A 20882-nucleotide genomic window follows, 5' to 3' on the forward strand; every position below is an offset into this window, starting at 1 on the left:
GTAGGCAAAACAAAAGAACAACATTTTCAGGTTTTCTCTTTCATGTCTACAATATTTGTACCTGCTGTTCAACTTCTGTGACTTTGTTCTGTTGTTCCATTTTTTTTTTTTTTTTTTTACCTTCGCCCTCTCCCAATTGAAGAGAAGTTAATTTGGGTCTGGAAAATGTATCAATTTATTTATTCATAGTTTTGATTATTTATTTTCTTATTTATCCATTTATTCACATTTTCATTTCTTTACCTTCTTATTTATTTATTTGTTTAAATTCATTTATTATCTCCTGACTAAATTGAGCAGAATTAAAACTGGACTCGGCGTGGAGATGGAACTTTACATCAAATGATATTTTGCTGTAGGAGCGTGATGTCCAGCGAGAGAGAGAGAGAGAGAGAGAGAGAGAGAGAGAGAGAGAGTGTGTTGTGTGGTGTACGGGGAGGAAGGGTCTGTGCACATAAGGTTTTCCTGTGGAAGCCGTTTGAGTGACGGTCGACCAATCCATTCCTCTTCTTTGTACCTTGTTCCAGAATATCTGCTGGAATCTTCCTTTTCCAGTCGCCTTGACCTAAGAGTGAAAACCTTTGAGTGAGTGAGTGAGGCGGTGCATATTCCACACAATTCATCTTTTCTATTCAAATAACTGAGATCTTCTGTCTGTATTTCCTGTTTTGCTTCTTGCAAATGAACACCATTCTATTCTTGGGAAGTTTGAATTTCAAGTCGGTGGCCCCTTTGGTGGACTCGTTCCAGATGGATAGAGTTCATCTTCTTAATAATAGTAATAAGAATAATAAATAATAATAATAATGTTTCTATTACCTCCTGTTAGTACTTTCAAATAAACACATAATATTCTTTGGAAGCTTGAATTTCAAGTGAGTGGCCCCATTGGTGGGCTTGTTCCATATGAATAGGCTTCATCTTCTGAATCTGGAATAATCAGTTACCGATTCTTGTTTATGTGGGTTGCTTACCTTTTCATTCCACTGCAACTTTGACAAAGAGTCCAGGAGAATTCTGAGGTAATGTCTAGCCTGGATTGTGCATTTTTTCTTCCCCTCCCCCCCCCACCCCCGGAAATCGAATTATTAGCTCCCTCCTTCATATGGTAGATGGTGTCATCAGTGCACCTCAAGTTGTGCACTGTAGACATTACTTAAGGGTCTTTGCAGCGTCCCTTCGCCCCCTAGCTGCAACCTCTTGCATTCCTTTTACTGTACCTCCGTTCATATTCTCTTTCTTCCATCTAATTTCCCACCATTTCCTGACAGTTGTTTCACAGTGCAACTGCTTTGAGGTTTTCCTTCTGTTACACCTTCCAGACCTTCATACAGTCAGTTTCCGTTTCGGCGCTGAATGACCTCGCAGGTTCCAGCGTTTAGCCTTTGGCCTAAATTCTAAGCGCATTATTCTGTTCTGTGAGACTCTTCAGGCATCAGAATGAAACGAGAATCGTGGGGAATCTAGACTCACTTTGATTATCTTTTCAGTTTTTCTCTCCTGGTCCGTAAAAATGATGATGACACTTCAGCACCCTGCTCCATGTTGACGAGTATGATTGCAAATTATGTGTGTAGAATAATCTGTCAATTGTCGTACCAGTGACCAGGAAATCATTTCCTAAGCGCCTGAACACGTGTAGGCAACTCTTCATCAGCGTCCATTATCTTGATAGTGGAAGTTGTGGGTGCTTTGGAGCGTAGAAAAGTGATAATCAACGGTACTCGGTACAGTCTGAAGACTCCTGGAGAGAGAGAGAGAGAGAGAGAGAGAGAGAGAGACTCTTGAAGGGAAGAGGGTCCTCTTATTGCAGATAAAGACTCAACGACTCGACATCTTAAAGAGAGGATGAATAGACTCTCAAGGTCCGGTTTCCAGAAACGTCAGCCTGAAATGTTTTTTATATTTTTTTATTTTATTTTTTTTGTGAAGTTTTTGTTTGACTTCCTCTGTAAAATGATTTGAGAAAAGAATGATTGACGAGCTGAAATCTTCATTTTTGGTTGGTTTGGAAGAGTCCTGGGGTTCATACTAGGCCGTCCTAATCTGGAGCAACCAGCCAAGCTGAAGTGCACTGGCTCAAGGTAAGTTTAACTTGAAGCTGTCAACGAACTAAGCTGAAATGTGCTGCTGTAAGTTAAGTTTAACCTGAAGCTGCCAACTGAGCTTTCTGAAATGTGCCAGCATAGCCTGAAGTAACCAACTGATTGAGCTGAAATGTGCTGGCATAAGGCTGGCTTAACTACAACAAATTAAGCTGAAATGTGCTGGTGTAAGGCTCCCTTAATCTGAACCAACCAACCAACTGAGCCAAAACCTACTGGCATAAGGCCAGCTTAATCAGAACCAACCAACTTACCCACGTGGCTCAGCCTGAATCACTCAACTGAGCTGAAATGTGCTGGCATAAGACCAGTTTAATCTGAACCAACCGACTAACCAAGATGAAATGTCAAGGCACGGGGCCAGCTTAATCTAAACCAACCAATCAACTGACTCGCCAACCTAAAATGTGTTAGGATAAGACCGGCTGAGTTTGAACCAACCAACTGAGCTAAAATGTGAAAGGAGATGGTATTCTCTGTTGTGGAAACTTGAGTATTTGTGATCATGCTGATGAAAATAATGTTAGTAGTATGTGTGATAATGATGGAAAGATTAATTAGCGTCCGTGATGGTAATAAAGGTAAAGAAAATATGGACCAAGTTGGCGCTAAACACGGTGATGTTTCCAAAAATGCTGATAATGACAGAAGTGTAAGAAGAGGTCAAACAGCATCACATCACTCAGGAAAGTGGTCCATGTTGAAAACACTGACGGAGGAGGCGTGCCAAATTGGCCCTCTATGCGGTAATGGACAACCCACCCTTGTCTCGTAGGGCAGCAAGGTAAGGCCGATTTTCAGGCCTTTTTTAGTAGATAGATGATAATGGACTGATGGATGGTCCCCTACAAGGCTTGCATACAGCCATAGCTTATATAGCTAGGAAAAGGATGACCATATATCATGTGCTGACAGCTGCTTCACCCTTGTCTCACCTAGGGCATTATGGCCACAACTCATGTATTTAAGAGAAGACAAGCACATCAATTCAGCCCTCCACATGCTGACAGCTTCTTCACCCGCTTCTCCTTGGGGGCAATTGAGACCTTTTATTTGTAGTATATAGGTGAAAATGGCCAATAGAAAGCTCACCAGCAAAGCTGCCTCATCTCACGTAGCTAGGAAAAGACATAAAAGGAAGCAAGACAGTAGTCTAACAACTATGCTGTTCATTTTACCTCATTTCTGTTGTGCATTATCGATATATTTTACTAATTTCCTTTTTTACCGAAATCAGAGATAACGTACTGCAATACCACCCCCTTGTACCTAGGTAAAAGCACTTTGAAACTGAACCTCACCACTTGTTATGTATAATCCTTTCATGACAATATGAACGGTGTTATATTTCCCTAGAGTGAGCAGTCACATATAAGTGTAACACTGAAATGGATGTAATAGCCATTTTAAGTGGAATAAAGAAATTCGACTAACTTTTGTGAAAGCCATCATAGCCATAGCTTGCTGTTTTCCAAGGCCCTCCCCTCCTTCCTCGGGATCAAAGAAAGGAAACTGAAGTGAGCCATCAAGAAGGCTGCATTGGAACCAACCCAGAACTAGCCCTGTTTAGAAGACCAGGCATCTGCAGTGGCTTGGAACAGACATTTCTATCAGCCATTACTTGTGGTCTTGTTAGAAGGTACCGTTATTGATGGTATGTTTTCATGTTTTGTTTTTTATTCTTTTTACTTTTGACAATTTTTATAAGAATGATTCTTATAAAAATAGGTTTTTTTTGAGATATTGTTTTTTTTTATACCCTTATTTGTTATCACAATGGTGAATGATTTACAGAACAAATTGAACACAGCTTTCAGAGTAGCAACCTGAACAAAACCAAGCTGAGAATTTTAAATGTTAATTTTAGTTATTTGAGAAGTGAATAATGTATTCCCATACGGGGGGATAGTGCTGTCAGTGCACCTCATGTGGTGCTCTGTAGGCATTACTTATCAGTCTTTGCAGCGTCCCTTCCTAGCTGCAACCCCTTTCATTTCTTTTATTATACCTCCGTTCATATTCTCTTACTATGTTTTTGCTAAGCTTTTTCTCGCCAATTAGGACAGAATAGTTCTAAATCCAGTTCAATTTGAGTTTCTTATTCCATAGCAGCAAAGATGCTCTTATCTGTGACTGTTTCAAACGTCCAATACCCAATTACAGTTTTAAATTATAGCTTTGAATTGTAGTTATAAAAAGGATTTACCCTCTGGAAAAAGAAATAGATAGTGTTGTCTGTGTACTACCTGTATACGAGCTCTGACGTCAGAGTGACGTCATCCATAATATCTGGGTCAGTCAGCCAATCCCTATTTTTTTTTCCCTGTTTGCAAAGAACCAATTTGTGAAATTCTCTCTCTCTCTCTCTCTCTCTCTCTCTCTCTCTCTCTCTCTCTCATATATATATATATATATATATATATATATATATTATATATATATATATATATATATATATATATATATACATACTCAGTCAGTGCATTTTGTCTCAAGAATTTTAGGAATTCTCAAGTATTTCTGCAGTTTAGGGACTTGCATCATATTTCCTCCAAAAAATTGGCTGGGAGAAAATTACTAATTGGCACCTTTTGTTTATCAACCCAGCTCTGTGGTTATTAGAAAGCAAACACTTAGTATCTCATTGTTGGCCAAGGGAAATGGATTGTATTTGAAGGCGGGCCATTCCTCACGTGTTTACGCTTTTTGTGCAGTGAGTGTTGGGGTCTACCACACTCTTAGAGTGATGCCTGGTAAATTTACCAAACGTGACAAAATTGTGAGAGTTGTTGAACTCCATAAAGCTGGTAAAAAGAACCGAGAAATTGCAGAAATTACCGGCGTGCACTCGAAAACAGTTTCGCGGCTGCTTCAAAGATGGCGTCAGGCTGGAGCAGGTGACATGGTCCCCGAACATAAACATGGTGGGGGTAGGCCTCTGAAGATTCCTGTGGAGACTTTAAGGCTTCTCAAGTGTCAGTTGGAGCTTAATCCTTCAGTTACTGCAAAGGAATTGAAAGAGCAGAACCCCAAGCTCCTTAGAAATGTCACTGAGAGGACAATTCAAGATAATATCCGGAAGAGGCTGAAATATTCCAAGGTGGAAGCTCGAGTCAAGCCTCTCGAGCAACATCGTCGTGGTGTCCGGTTTGCCAAGGATGAGGCGACATTCTGCGTCAGTAAGTATATATATATATATATATATATATATATATATATATATATATATATATATATAATTAATATGATATACTATTTCTATTTTTTGTCGTTTGAAAAGATCCAATTTGTGAAACTTCTCTCTCTCCCTTGAAAATCAAGTGTAGCACCTAGTTGCTAGTGAGTGTTGTGGGTCGCACCTTCTAAGAGAGAGAGAGAGAGAAAGAGAGAGAGAGCAGGTTGGAAGGGGAGATACGAGAATCCAAGACGAATAAAGGATAAAGGACTGAGTGGAAACTGATAAAGGAGAAGAAGAAGTTGAGGAAGTAGAAGAAGAAGGCAAGGAGGAGGAAGAGAAGAGAGGGGAAGGGGGTGGAAGGGAGGGAGAGGGAAGGGGTGTGATGTGTGTGTGTGTAGTGTGAGTGTGAAGAGAGAGAGAGAGAGAGAAAGAAGGGTCCTTCTGAAAGATGCCGCCGAAGAAAAGTATTTTTGGCACTTGTGCCCGGCCGTGTGACAGCAGCAGTATCACCGTCCCCTCCCCCTCCCCGCCGACAGACGCCACTGCAAAGGGGGGGAGAGGGGTGACCTAGTAGGGGGTCCTTCTGAAAATTCTTACCCCTCCCATCCTCCCTGGGGGGAGGGGGATTTAAAATGCGTTTTTGGCACAGACAGAAGAAGAATGTCCACAGCCGCGCTGTGAGATGCTGCTGCTGAGGAGGGAGGGAGGGCGCTTGAGTTCGGATGACGGAGCTGGATGCCACTTTATCGATTCTCTCTCTCTCTCTCTCTCTCTCTCTCTCTCTCTCTCTCTCTCTCTCTCTCTCTCTCCAGCTATTTCTGAATCATGTACCTTCTCGTATTGGGGCATTGCTTTTTATTTTGTTGATTGATTGATTTATGTTTTTTTTTTCGTTGCTTTTCGAATGTTTATCAAAATAATAATAATAAATAATAATAACAATAATGATAATAATAAATAATTAATAATAATGATAAAAGTGTATTTATTGATTGAATTGCAAAACAAGATTCAACATTTCAGTGGAAAATGCAAATGAAATTCACAGTCGAGGAAACTAGCTACACACACACACACACACACACTAAGAGTTCAAGAGGACGGGAGAGTAAGAGGATCTTCTTTGTTCCCTCCCACATTTCCTCTTCATTCCTCTTCTTGCAATATGTCGATTAAGAAGTACTATCTGTGTCCTGTCTTGGCAGAGAGAGAGGTGTTGATTGCGTATTGTCTTTGTTTTAGTTCTTTTATTATTTTTTGTCTGTTTATCTAAGACTTATGTGTGTGTGAGAGAGAGAGAATCTTTTTACATTTTTCTATTCTTTGGTGAAGGAAATCGTCTGTTCCCTTCGGCTGGTGTGAATGGTCGTAGATTTTCAAATATTTATATGAATCTCTCTCTCTCTCTCTCTCTCTCTCTCATTACATTACTGAGGTTTCTGAACCGTCTCTTTGCAAAATTTGAGACAACCAAAATTATTATTATTATTATTATTATTATTATTATTATTATTATTATTATTATTATTATTATTATTATTTTGATAAAAATGGAGACACGTAGAGTTCAAACGATAAAAAGAAAAGAACACTTGAAAAGTTGCAACTGACCAAACCGGAACTGCCCGCACAAAATACAATAACTTAAGATACGACTCATTTGCGTAAGGAGAGAGAGAGAGACCTTCAAGACTGACCTTGGCAGTTGTGACGCCAGCACGAAATCGACCACAGTCTAACCAGGATTGGTTTGAGAGTTACAAGGATTAGGATGTCTCAAAGACTTGTTAGTCCATCCTAAGAGGAGACAGCGTATGCTCACTTATCTGTAGGAGCAGGTTTTACTGTGCATTTACAGAGACAGATGTATAGAGAGAGAGAGAGAGACTGACACACAGTGAGAGAGGGGGGGGGGCGACCGAAGGGGAATAATAAAAAAAATTGTCAAATAAAAAGGGGTGAGCAGAGAGAGAAAGAGAGATAGAGACAGATAGCGAAAGAGGGAGATAGAGAGAGAGAGAGAGAGGGGAGGTGGGGGGAGACCGAAGGGAAAAATAAAAAATGCCAAATAAAAAGGGGGAGAGGAGAGATATAGAGAAACAGAAAGAGGGAGAGAGAGAGAGAGAGGCAGACTGACACACAGTGAGAGAGAGGCGGGTGGGGAACCGAAGGGGAATAATAAACAATGCCAAATAAAAAGGGGTGAGCGGAGAGAGAGAGATAGAGAAAAAGCAAGAGGGAGATAGAGAGACACACAGCAAGAGAGAGAGAGAGAGAGAGACAGGACCGAAGGGGAGTAATAAAAAAATGCCGAATGAAAAGGGGGACGGGGAAAGAGAGAGAGAGAAAGAGAAAGAGGGAGATAGACAGACAGACACAGAGAGGACCGAAGGGGAAAAATAAAAAAATAAAAAAGAATGGCAAATGAAAAGGGGAAAGAGAGAGAGAGAGAGCTTGGGGGAAGACCGGGAAACAGAGGCTTACAGAAAAGGGAACGAAGGGGAAAAAATACCCGAATAAAAGGGGAAGAGAGAAGAAAGAGAGAGAGAGGGTGAGGAGAAGAAGGGAAGAAACGGAGGGAGAGGGAGAGAGAGAGAGAAAGAAAGAAGAGAAAGGGTGACAGAAACAGACAGATGGTGAAAAGAAAGAGAGAAGGGGGAGGGGGAAGAGGGGAAGGGGAGTTGCGTTTCGTTTGATAAATATATCAGTTAATCTTGTGTTGTTGGCGGTGTTCCCTGGGGGGAAGCTTGATTATTATTGTTATTATTATTGTTATTATTATTATTATTATTATTATTATTATTATTAAATTATTATTATTATTATTAAAGCCACATTGACGAGACTCTTTCGTCTCAATGGTATACATTTTGAAAAAGCAGGGAACACTCTCTCTCTCTCTCTCTTGGCCCTATTGTCCCTCCTCTTCGAGATCAGAGAGAGAGAGAAAGAGAATAACTTCTTTTTTATATTTTTTTGTCTCGTCTTTCTAAGGACCAGAGAGAGAGAGAGAGAGACTCTTCGACATGACATCGGTACCTAAAAATCATTCTAATCACTCTTCTATTTCCTCCTGTTTGTTAATTCAATCAGTTAATTTATTTTACCTTTTCTAATAATTTACATTTTTTTTCCCGTTTCTTTCTGTTGTTTCTTTCGAACGAACTCCACGATATTTTCTGAGAGCCTTTGGATTTCAAATCAGTGGCCCCCGGTGGTGTGCTTGGTCCATGTGAATAGGGTTCATTTTCTGAATAATAATAATAATAATAATCATTATTATTATTTTATTATTATTATTATTATTATTATTATTATTATTATTATTATTATTACTATAAAAATAGGATGAGACTTTCTCTAAGACAGTAACTTAATAATAATAATAATAATAATAATAATAATAATAATAATAATAATTATTATTAGCCTGGCAAATAATAATAATAATAATAGAAAGGAGGAAACCTTCTTTAAGGACAGTAGCTGCTTCTTAATAATAATAATAATAATAAAAATAATAATAATAATAATAATAAAAAGGAGGAGACCTTCTCTAAGGGCAGTAGCATTGTTGCATTGCAAATAATAGCTGTTTGCACGGTATTCAATTTATGCAGAGTATTATTGATTTTTCTTAAGTACCTTCTTTTCATCAGCGTGTAGCTGGTAATCAAGTTTACTTATTTATTTATTTGATAATAATAACAAACCAGTCCTTCCCACGTGTTGATTGGCCGAGCATCCCACTGATTGAGCCAAAATCATGGGATGGTTTCGCTTGACGAACAAACAAGCACAGACCGCGTGCATTTGTCGAGATCTTGACAGAAACCGGTTCCCTGAAACTTACAGTTCATCTGTGACTTCCGAACAAAGTTCTGGAAATAACCGCGGAGGCGTTCCTTTACAGTTGAATCCAATTTTATTCGTCTCGTTTTTTTTTTTTTTTCTTTATGTTAATGGAGGATAAATGTTCACCCCAGCTCTTGGTAACCGCGTTGTGAGTTCATTCGTGTTGTGTGAATAGTGGCAAGAGAGAGAGAGACAGAGACAGAGACAAAGTCTGCTTCAGGTAGTCCACTTGTTTGTTTGTGTGGCGTTTTTACGTCGCATGGAACCAGTGGTTATTCAGCCACGGGACCAACGGCTTTATACGTGACTTCCGAACCACGTCGAGAGTGAACTTCTATCACCAGAAATACACATCTCTCTAACCCCTCAGTGAAATGCCCGAGAATCGAACTCGCAGCGAGATCATATTTCCGATTTGCGACTAACGAAGACATTGCAATGCATCAACTGGCCATGTTTGTTGTAGCCGCCAGATGATAGCGCTTGCGACCAGGTCTTGTCCTTCCCCTCTCTGTGTCACTGCCTTCCTAGTAGCCAGACACAGGCCTAGGCACAGTTTTCTCACAAGGTGCGTCATAAAGATCATGCCAAGCACTCTTTGCTGTGTTCCTGTGTAGGAACAGGAGTGGGCACTTATATCCTAAAGATCCAACAGGAGTGGGCACTTATATCCTAAAGATCCAACAGGAGTGGGCACTTATATCCTAAAGATCCAACAGGAGTGGGCACTTATATCCTAAAGATCCAACAGGAATGGGCACATACCTTAAAGATCCAACAGAGTTGGGCACTTATATCCTAAAGATCCAACAGGAGTGGGCACTTATATCCTAAAGATCCAACAGGAATGGGCACATACCTTAAAGATCCAACAGAGTTGGGCACTTATATCCTAAAGATCCAACAGGGGTGGGCACTTACATATCCTAAAGATCCGAGAGTAGTGGGCACTTATATCCTAAAAATTCAAGACTTGTGGAATCTTGGAGAGACAGTGTAAGAAGAGGAAGTTTGCTTTTGATTCCGGGAAAAGTGCCATCGTCTGCAGGGGTCACTTTTACCCAGACGACAACTTTGGCAGAGAAATGTGGCACGGTGAAGTGTTGCTCGCAGCGTGCTGCAAATATTCCATGAGTGACCTATACATGTATCCTATATGCCTTTTATAGTTAAAGTAATGTACACGTGCAGTTAAGTGAAGCACTGTGGTTGTCAGGTCACTGTTAGTAAGGAAGGTTCCATCACAGAGCAGGGTTTTTAGTGTTACTGTACTAATCATATTTGATCTGAATGTAAAAATTCATGAAATATGGTAGCAGTGTCTATGCTAATTTCATAAGTGCTAATGTAACATTCACTTTTGTCACATAGAAGAACATGTTTCAGTATTGCCCCGTCTTCTTTGAAATTTTCAGTAAATCCTGTTGGTAATCACGACTATTAATGTGCCATGGTAAACTATGCCATTTTGCAGTTATGTTTTACTTGCATACTGTACTACAATGCTGCGCATTATAGAAATTTAATTTACAGCCTTCTCTGTTTCTGAATGCAGGTACCGCTCGTGTTCAGGAGAGGCTTGGACCAGACGCGGCTCCTTCTCAGTCCACCTCAACTGCCACTAAGGATGACAGATCTGCAACAGAATCCAAACTGGCCAAAAAGAGGACTGGTAAGAAGAATGAAGCTGCCCAGGGACGCCAAAAGATGGAAAACAAAGTTGGGGTGCCAGGAGGATTGGAAACCAAGGTAAGAAATGGAGGTTGAATTGTAATATTATAATTATTCAGAGGATGAACCCTGTTTACATGTAACAAGCCCATAAGTGCCACTGACTAGAAATTCAAGCTTCCAAAGAATATGGTGTTCATTTTTTTTCATTTGGTTTGGCTATTTTAGTTGGCGTCAGATATCGCGTGAGATCTGATCTCATAGGAGAAGACAGAGCACTGATGGGGTCAAGACAGTGCAGAAGAGTATGGCACTAGAGGTAATTTGTCATCGAGTTCATTTTCACGTGTCCTTTGCTATTATTATTATTAGAAGAAGATGAAACCTTTTCATATGAAACAATCCCACCAATACGGCCACTGACACGTGTAACTGTAGTATACTGATAGGTGTAACTCCTGGAACGAGTCCACAAGTGTAGCTATGTCCCTTCAGAAGCTCTTCCATCCACCGGGAGGGGAACTAGAAGCACATAATTAATAAACCAGGAGAGAGCGGAATTCTGATAGAGAAATTCTTATATAGCCCTACTATACCCGAGAGGTCGAGTCAAAAACTCTCGCAAGAAGAAGAAGAAGAAGGGAGAGAGGAAGATGACAAGCCTGGATCTGAGGAATGCTAGGAAGACGACGGCAAAGAAAGAAAGCAAAGAATGGTCGAACGGAAAGATGAGAGAAGGGAAAAAAATGCAAGGTAAGGTGGTAGGGCGAAATAAGAAATGTTATAACAGGAGAAGAAGAAGAAGCCAGTCTCAGGAAATATCTTTCGGCGTCTTTCTCTCTCTTTTTTCCCTTAAATCTTCGGCTGAAGCATCTTACAGACAGTGGGTTCCAAAGGGAAATCAACAAGCAAGAGAGAGAGAGAGAGCACAGGAAATGGTGATAAATAAATAAAAAAAATAGTACGAGCGAATAGAAAGCACAACCGATGATACACCTGATGTATTCAGGAGACGTCAGCTGACTATAAGTTCGTTTTGAGCAGTTTTCTAAAGTCGAGAAGACTTTAACTGATGTAAAGAGAACAATAACAAGTCTCTTAACATATAAAACAAGTCTCTTAATATATAAAATGAGGCTGTGACCGTGTTTGTATCTTCTACGGATGCAGTGCTTTTTTTGCTAGGCCGAGCGTTAGACCTATAGGCCAAAGAAGACACACACACACACACAGATAGACCGTTAAATCCAGAAGCCTTTTGTTCTTTAACTGCAGAGGAGAGAGAGAGAGAGAGAGAGAGAGAGAGAGAGATTACCATCTTACATAACAAACTGCTTGGGACTTTATTTCTGTCGTCTGTTGAATAAATGCCGTCGTCGTGTTTTCGTGCGATGCAGAAGTTCCACAGAATCAGTCAACTCGGCTTTTGCACCGAAGCTGTTTTTCTCTCGAACCGGAATTTTCTGCTCTTTCGAAGCTCCTCAGAGAGAGAGAGAGAGAGAGAGAGAGAGAGAGAGAGAAAATAAACTACAACATAATGATTGCGGTCAACGCCAGAGAGAGAGAGAGAGAGCACTGCTTATAATCTCCTGTTTCTATTTTGTCTATTCATGGCACATACCTTATGCTAAGCTGCCTCTATCACCCCCTTACCCCCTTCCCTCCCCTCCCCTACCCATACAGCGTTCCCTCCCAACCCCCAACATCCCGACCACTCACTCACCGCGACGTTGCCAAGTCTGCTCCAAATGTGCCACGTCAACTACCCACTCTCTCTCTCCTCTCTCTCTCGTCTCTCTCATCCTCGTCTCTCTCTCTCATCTCTCTCTCTCTCGTCTCTCTCTCTCCTTCTCATCAGCGGCGTTGCCACGTCTCCGGCTCTGCGTTCTACAGCATACCTGACCCGGTCGGTTCTATATTTGTAAGCGACCCTTTGTCGTTTATTTCTAGTTTTACGAAAAGTTTTGCACCTCCCCGGGGGGGTGGGTAAATAGGTGATGGGTGGGGAAGGGGATGGTAATAATGGGAAGGTGGGGGGGGGGGGGAGGCCGAGAGGTGGGTCTGGTTTTGGTGTTTTCGTCACATGATAAATATATTCTTTATCTTTACGACCGATATTACTTTGTGCTCATAAACACACACACACACACACACATTATATATATATATATATATATATATATATATATATATATATATATATATATATATATATATATATATCTAAATGTGTGTGTGTGTGTGTGTTTATGAAGCTCAAAGTAATATCGGTCGTAAAGAGAGACTTTAATATATTTATCATGTGACGAAAACATCAAAACCAGACCCACCTCTCGGCCTCCCCCCCTTCCCATTATTACCATTCCCTACTTTTCCTAATTTAAACATATTTGTTAACATTTTCACTGGATGAGATTTTACGTTGTTGGCTTGTTGCATTTTGTGCTCTCTCTCTCTCTCTCTCTCTCTCTCTCTCTCTCTCTCTCTCTCTTCTCAGATATCATATATGAAACTAATAGTTCCGAGGTAGAGCGATTGGGATATTCAAGGACATCTGTAGCTCGATGTATGTATATATGAATCACGGTGATGTGATAGAAATTTATATATGTATATATATATATAATATTATATATTATATTTTTAATATATTCTATACACACACACACACACACACACACACATATATATATATATATATACACATATATATATATATATGTGTGTGTGTGTGTGTGTGTGTGTGTATGTATGTATACATATATAAAAATAAAGGTTTTTGCCACGAAGGAAAAAATGAAAAAGCGAGATAGCTGAGTACTTGTTCCGACTCTTTACTAAGGCAAATTATGTTTTATATACTTCGTGATCAAGTTATTCATACATATATAAGAATATATATATACTTTATATACATATTCTTTAACAGTTTTAATCCACATGCGTCAGACTTTAACCTCCACAAACTGGAACAATTGAAGTAGAGAGTTTATTACCAACGGTGGGAGGAAATCTCCCATTTGCGCGGAGCAGGAATAGTCTCTCTGTACCAGCTGGGCTGCCATTGGAGGTGGAGTCCTAGATCATCCTTCATTGGGTCTTTTTTTTTCAGTTTGTTTCCAGTGAAGTTACCATTTGTGATGGCACAGTACACCGTAAGATTCTCTGTGTGAACATCACCCAATATTTACAAGTGTTCATTCACCTGATCTATGTAATAAGCTGCTGCTTATCATATTTTTCACTGCTGATAGACTTTTATTTTTCTCTGAGAGATTGAATGTCATGTTAGAGCAACTGTAACCTTCCTGCAGAGCGAAATGGAACCGATAAATCCTTCTGGTGAATTATCAAACACTCCTCCTGTACGCAAGGTGGAGGAAGATCCGGAACAAGAGATCGATTTGGAACAAAGCGAAAGTGAGTGCAGTGAAACAGAAATGGGGTGGATGTGTGATAGTGATTCAGAGGAAGAGTATTTACCTGATTCATCGGATGCGAGCGATGAGGGTGGCAATGCCTCTCGTGTACACGCAAGAGATAGGAAGAGACTGAAGAGAACATTAACCCATGTCGCGCCTGGGTGTTGTCATGAGACGCCCCCAGGCCAGGTAACAGTCATGACTGCCCCAGCCCCTGCTGACGACCCTGCCACACCTAAGCCTTCCAAAGTAGATGATGAGGGTGACAAAGTTGTACCACCAATAGTAGATTTCAATGCCAGTACACTTTCAACTGCATCTCTATTCAGGTGGAATTGTCATCCTCAGGTTGCCTCAGTGCCGAGAACATCTGAAGGGAATATTCCACTCTATACCCCAGGCCCAACGCAGAATGCACAGGCTGCTGACAACCCTCTTGAGTGTTTTTCACTCTTTTTTGTAGATGAAATTATAAATGAAATTGTGAAATGGACCAACAAGAGTATTGAAATGAAAGTTGCTAAGTATGCCAGGAAAACTACCACACTCAACCCAGTGGAGCCAGCAGAGTTGCGAGCACTACTTGGCCTACTTATATTCAGTGGCTGCCGAAGAGACAACAATCTTCCTGTTAAGGAAATGTGGGATTCTTCCACCGGTGCAGGGCTATACTCTTCCACTATGTCTTCTAAGCGCTTCGAGTTCCTCTTGACCTGCCTACAGTTTGACAATCCAGAAACAAGGGAGGAAAGGCAGAAGGCTGACAGATTTGCACTAGTCCGGAAGATCTGGGATATCTTTATTCAGAAATGTGGGGAGTTATATACACCCAGCGAGAACCTCACTGTTGATGAACAGCTGTTGGGCTTCAGAGGAAAGAGCCCCTTCAAAATGTGTAGGTGCAATAAATTTGGCAAGCGTGGTCTGAGGCTTATGCTGATCACAGACAGTATAAATAGTTACTTACTAGGAGGAATCCCTTATCTTAGTAAGCAGGAGACGAGGTCCAGTGATGTCCATAACCTTGGCCATTACCTCATCAAGGAACTGACCAGGCCCTACCACAACACCAGTAGGAATGTGACAACTGACAACTGGTTGACATCAGTACCCCTAGTCAGTGATCTGCTGAACAATTGTGGCATGACAGTGGTGGGGACAGTCAGTGGTGTCGAGATGGAAATACTAAAGGAAATAAAGAGAAGAGACGAGCCCGAGCGTGGATTTACTGCCTTCTTATTCAACGAGGAGATGACTCTAATGTCACATGTGCCACCAAAAGGCAAGACAAAGAAGTTAGTGCTGCTCTTGTCATCCAAGCACACAGAAGCAGTGCTGGGAACTGATGGCACACCTGAAATATTTGAATTCTACAATCAAACAAAAGGTAGTGTCAGTAAATTCGACCAGATGTGTGCTCTGTACTCCACATCAAGAAAAACAAGACGATGGCCCCTCTGTCTATTCTATGGAATACTCAATGCAGGGACTCTCAACTCCTGGATCATACATCGTGACAATAACATCAGGTTGTGTCACAAGCCACTCGCCAGGAAGAAGTTTATGCAACTGTTGGCAGAAGAACTCATCAAGCCTTGGGCGGTGACCAGGCTCCACTCTCCGTTCCTGCCCAGGGACCTCAAAAGCCTGATGTCAACTGTCTTCAAAGTGGAGACACCTACCACGGTTGCAGCTCCAGGAGGCCCAGTGGCAGCAGAGAGTGCTTTTCCCTTGGTGAGGTGCAGGGACTGCCCCAGGGGCTCTGACAGGAAAACCCGACATAGGTGCCACGTCTGCAAGAAGGCTGTGTGCCCCCGCCACTACTATCCTATCTGCACTGATTGTGAGTCTCCCTGGGTAAGTGAACAGCAGCACTTATTTCTTATGCTAGATGTTGTTGAAGATTAAGCTGCCCTTATGCCAGCATGGGGTCTTGCTTATAGAGCAGCCTGTATAAAAAAATATGCTAGAATGTTTTTTTTATTAAATAAATAATAACTCAAGTCATTTCCAAAAGAATCGGCATCATTTTTTTGGGGGGGAGTGAGGTAAAGTTAACATTCATGCCTATGGAAAAAAATATCTTTTTTGAATCCTGCTCTCTCTCTCTCTCTCTCTCTCTCTCTCTCTCTCTCTCTCTCTCTCTCCATTCGCTTTTTTTCCAACTTCCAACTTCAAGAGGATGAAACAGAAGAGAAATAAGCAACTTTCTTCCATTGCCACCCACTTCTCCCCCACCCCCTCCCCCAGCAAAAAGCTCCTCCTCCCCCCCCCTCCTCTCCTCCTCCTCCTCCTCCTCCTCCTCCTCCTCACTCCTCCTCCTCCTCCTCCTTTCCTCCTCCTCCTCCTCCTCCTTATCTTTACCATTCTGGATGAAGGCCAAACATGATGTCGATTGACTTCTTCTTCTTCTTCTTTTTCTTTTCCTTTTTCTTCTCTTTTGCTTCTTCCTCCTCATTTTTTTCTTAAATTCTATCCTCCTCCCTCCTCCTCCTCTTTCTTCTACTTCTTCCTTGCTTCTTCTTCCTACCTTTTTCTCTCTCTCTTTTTTCCTCCTGCCATTTTTCTTTATTCTTCTTGCCCTTGCCTCCTCCTCCTCCTCCCCCTCCTTTTCTTCTTCATTTTCTTTGTCTTTTTTATTCCTCCTCCTCCTCCTCCTCCTCCTCTCCTCTTCGTCTTCTTCCTCTTCGTCTTCTTCTTTCTCTTCCTCTTCTCCTTCCTCCATTTCCTCTTCTTCCTCATCGTCTTCTTCTTCTCTTCCTCTTCTTCTTCTTCCTCTTCTTCATATTCTTCTCAGCAGAGGAGGAGGAGGACGACGACGACGCATCTCGTTAACCATTTGTTTCGTAGCTTTTGTTTTGCTGTTGTTTATTTGCTCGCTTCTTGCTTACTTGTTTCCTTTTTCTGCTGCCGCTGATAATCCGGTCTTTTGTTTTGCTTTTATTTATTTATTTTTTTCTCTTTTGCTGTTTTTTTTGGCTGACTGGTAGTCTCACTCTCTTATTATTTATTAAATTTATTATTTTATTATTTTAAAATATTATTATTATTATTATATTATTTATTATTATTATTATTATTATTATTATTATTATTATTCGCCTCAACGCTTATGTTTACGTTGCACGAAGCACCCTCTGTTTATTTTTCATTTCCGGCTTAGATTAAAAAAAAAAAATTCTCAATTTTTTTTTTTCCTTTTTCGTTTTTCAGAGCTCCTAGTCGTCTGTTTTTATTCAATCAATTTAACGGTTGTGGGGGGAAGATTAAAGTAAACATTGCTCTCTCTCTCTCTCTCTCTCTCTCTCTCTCTCTCTCTCTCTCTCTCTTCATAAATATATATATATATAATATATATATATATATATATTATTATATATATATATATTACATATATATATAATATATATATTATATATATATCTATCTATATATGTATATGCATGAGAGAGAGAGAGAGAGCTATGTATGTTTTACTTTAATCTTCCCCAAAACCAAAGTTTCCTGTATTAACAGATGCGAATAATAATAATAATAATAATAATAATAATATTATATCATATCACTACACACACACACACACACACACACACACACATATATATATATATATATAAATATTATATATATAATTATATATAATCACATACACACATATTTGCCCCTGACCTCGCCTTGGTTTGCAAGCAAACCTCGAATTAATTCGTACAAAAAGTTCCTCTCGAGATAAGATCTCGAGGTAGAGAGAGCATAGAGGAGGACGACATCCCATGAGGTGTCATTACCCACAGGTGATCCTATCTGGTGCCCCCTTGCAACAAGGTAATGAAGGATATCTAAAAGGTAATGAAGGATCCATGAGGATTATAATGAAAGTTATTATAGTTTATATGCCATTTTTTTCCTTTTTTTTTTACAGAGAATGACTTAAACCGAGATGTAGACTGAGATAAGTGACATGCCTTATGGCCAGAGAATTTTAGAAATTATTATTTTTTTTTTAGTTTTCTGTAAAGGAAAACTACTGAGATGGCTATAAGTTTGTCTGTCCGTCCTCAGATCTCAACAACTACAGAGGCTAGAGTGCTGCAAATTGGTATGTTGATCATCCACCCTCCAATCATCAAACATACCAATTTGCAGCCCTCTAGCTTCGGTAGTTTTTATTTTATTCAATGTTAAAGTTAGCCGTGATCGGATGTCTAGCAACGCTGTAGGTACCAACAACGCAGGCCACCACCAGGCCGTCCACTGAGGTAGAGGGCTGGAAATTGGTACGTTAATCACCCACTCTCCCATCATCAAACACCAAAATTGCAGCCCTCTAGCCCCAGTAGTTTATATTTTATTCAAAGTTAAAGTTAGCCATGATCGTGTGTCTGGCAACGCTATAGATGCCAACAGTGCAGGCCGTGGGTGAGATTTTCATGCAGCATTATTATTATTATTATTTTTTAGGGGTCACAGACTTGACCTTCAACCTCCCAGAGGAGAATATTGTGGTGTCCATTACGAAGAAGTAAGAGAGGGTGAAAGGAAAACTACATAAATAAAAGATAATTTATTAGAATAGGAAGACTAAGTTAACAAATTAACAAACAATAGGCAAAAATGTAAGTCAATAATTACAATACAGGGAGAATTATTCAAGGTTCCAATTGCAAAGTATCCTCCTCATGGAGAGAGACAGTAGTATTATACCTGTGAGAAACAACGAATGAGTTAAACTACACAAGAGAAAGTAGTAAAAAAGAAATAAGTTACATTACAAAGTCCAATAAACAAGTAACAAATAAACTCGCAAAGTGTGACTACCGTGAGTGAGCCTGCTCAACAAAATTTCGTTTGCACCCAATTCTTGACCCTCCGAGGAAGCACTCAATGCCGGGATCAGGACAGATTCCTGGCTATTTTGGCCAGAGCTGGTCCACTGCCATGTGGTGGTTAGTGTCGTGGAATTGCCACCCAGATGTCGCGAGTTGGCGTCTCAGACTCCCAGGACGGTAATGAGAATTTCTGGCTCTGTATCGTGATCAGTTACTGCTGCAGTGTTGAGGGAGGTGGGGGGGGGGGGGGAGTCTATAGCGGTGGGAGGTTGAAACCAACGTTCCAGATCTAGGGCCCCTTTGGTGTGATTGTTCCGAGTGAATAGGGTTCATCTACTGAAATAATAATAATAATAATCTAAAAAAATAAATACCAAAAAATCTATATATTGAATCTCGCAAATGAAAAGGCAAGATCGTTAGTGACTGCTACTGCATAGTTAGTACTAGTGGTGGTTATACATAAGTGGTCAGATTTGTCACATATTTTGTATACATTATGCATCGTGAATAATTATCACATCACCGTGATTCATATAATTATTATTCGAGCGCCTCGGTGGCGTGGTTGGTATGGTGTTTGCTTCCCACCTCGGTGGTCGCGGGTTCGATTCTCGGCCATTCCATTGAGGAGTGAGAGATGTGTATTTCTGGTGATAGAAGTTCGCTCTCGACGTGGTTCGGAAGTCACGTCAAGCCGTTGATCCCGTTGCTGAATAATCACTGGTTCCATGCAACGTAAAAACATCATACAAACAAACATAAATTATTCGAGCTACAAATGTCCTTTAATATCTAATTCGCTCTATTTCGGAATTAATATGTTTCCATATATGTAAACGGAAGGGAATTTTTTTAGTTAATAATAATGAGATAATTCAGCAACGGTGTGCCTGGTATTATTATCATGAACAAGGATGAAGAATTATTATTATTATATTAATATGATATTCAGACGAACAAACGCAATCCATACGGAAGAAGCCTCACAAAAGATGCCACAGACTTGAAAAATTGAAAAGACGAGATCACTTATTGTAGAAAATGAAAATTCCATCAAAAAAGAGTATCGAGGAATCAATGAATTATGACATTTCCTCGGGTTATACTGGTCTTTAAGACTCTTGGAAGACATCTTAAATGTGCAGATGTAGAAATAGACCAGATATCTGTCTCAATAGTGATTTTGCAGTCAGGCATGACAGCGAGAATTGTATTGATGAAATACTGTTGATGATTCTGGGTGTGGTGGGGTTGAGGGGTGGGGGTTGGGGAGGATCCAGCGTCTTAGACCATATGGTATACTATAGACTATGGTTCTACTTATACCATGCGGTTTCACTTTCCACATAAAAGTATGTTTTTGCAAAACAAAATGCCAACCAGAGAGAGATCTTCAGCATTGTTTGCATTCTTGTTTACGTTTCTTGAACTGGTTCACATTCTAGGCTGCTCTGATCGAGCCTGCATTCATTCATAGTTTGTCTTTTGCTCCGTCAAGAAACGAGTGGAAACGGTAATTGGTAACTCGTATCCTGGTGAGAGATTCCCACCACATTTTCACCCATCTGACGAGATGAATTAGTAAACAAAAGTCGGTATTCCCCGAAGTTCTAGCGTTCGGGATCCACAACCACAAAGGCGTCCAAAAGGAAGCTGCAGAGCAGCTGTAACGCTTCTGAATGTTTCAAGTTTGAGCTCTACCGTGGAACCGGTATTGCACCTCGATCGAGATAGGCCTATGTAATATTCAAAAGTCTTAATCTTCCGTTTCATATTGCATGATTAAGACCTCGTATAACTCTACAAATTGCACGAGAGTCGT

General features: G+C 40.4%; 1 protein-coding gene across 13 annotated transcripts in view; it reads left to right on the forward strand.

The window, feature by feature from the left end:
• LOC135198676 (uncharacterized) overlaps positions 1-20882 on the forward strand; it is a 202681-nt gene that overhangs the window by 93837 nt on the left and 87962 nt on the right. For 11 of the 13 annotated variants that reach the window (XM_064226491.1, XM_064226498.1, XM_064226499.1 and 8 more), the window contains one exon: positions 10694-10887. In XM_064226491.1, the coding sequence (XP_064082561.1) occupies positions 10694-10887 (194 nt within the window). Of the gene's footprint in view, positions 1-4779; positions 5285-10693; positions 10888-13871; positions 16089-20882 lie in introns of those variants that run through there. The other 2 variants (XM_064226495.1, XM_064226487.1) reach the window with 2 other exon arrangements.

This window comes from Macrobrachium nipponense, chromosome 22, assembly GCF_015104395.2.
Source record: "Macrobrachium nipponense isolate FS-2020 chromosome 22, ASM1510439v2, whole genome shotgun sequence".
In the NCBI taxonomy this organism is placed as follows: Eukaryota; Metazoa; Arthropoda; class Malacostraca; order Decapoda; family Palaemonidae; genus Macrobrachium; species Macrobrachium nipponense.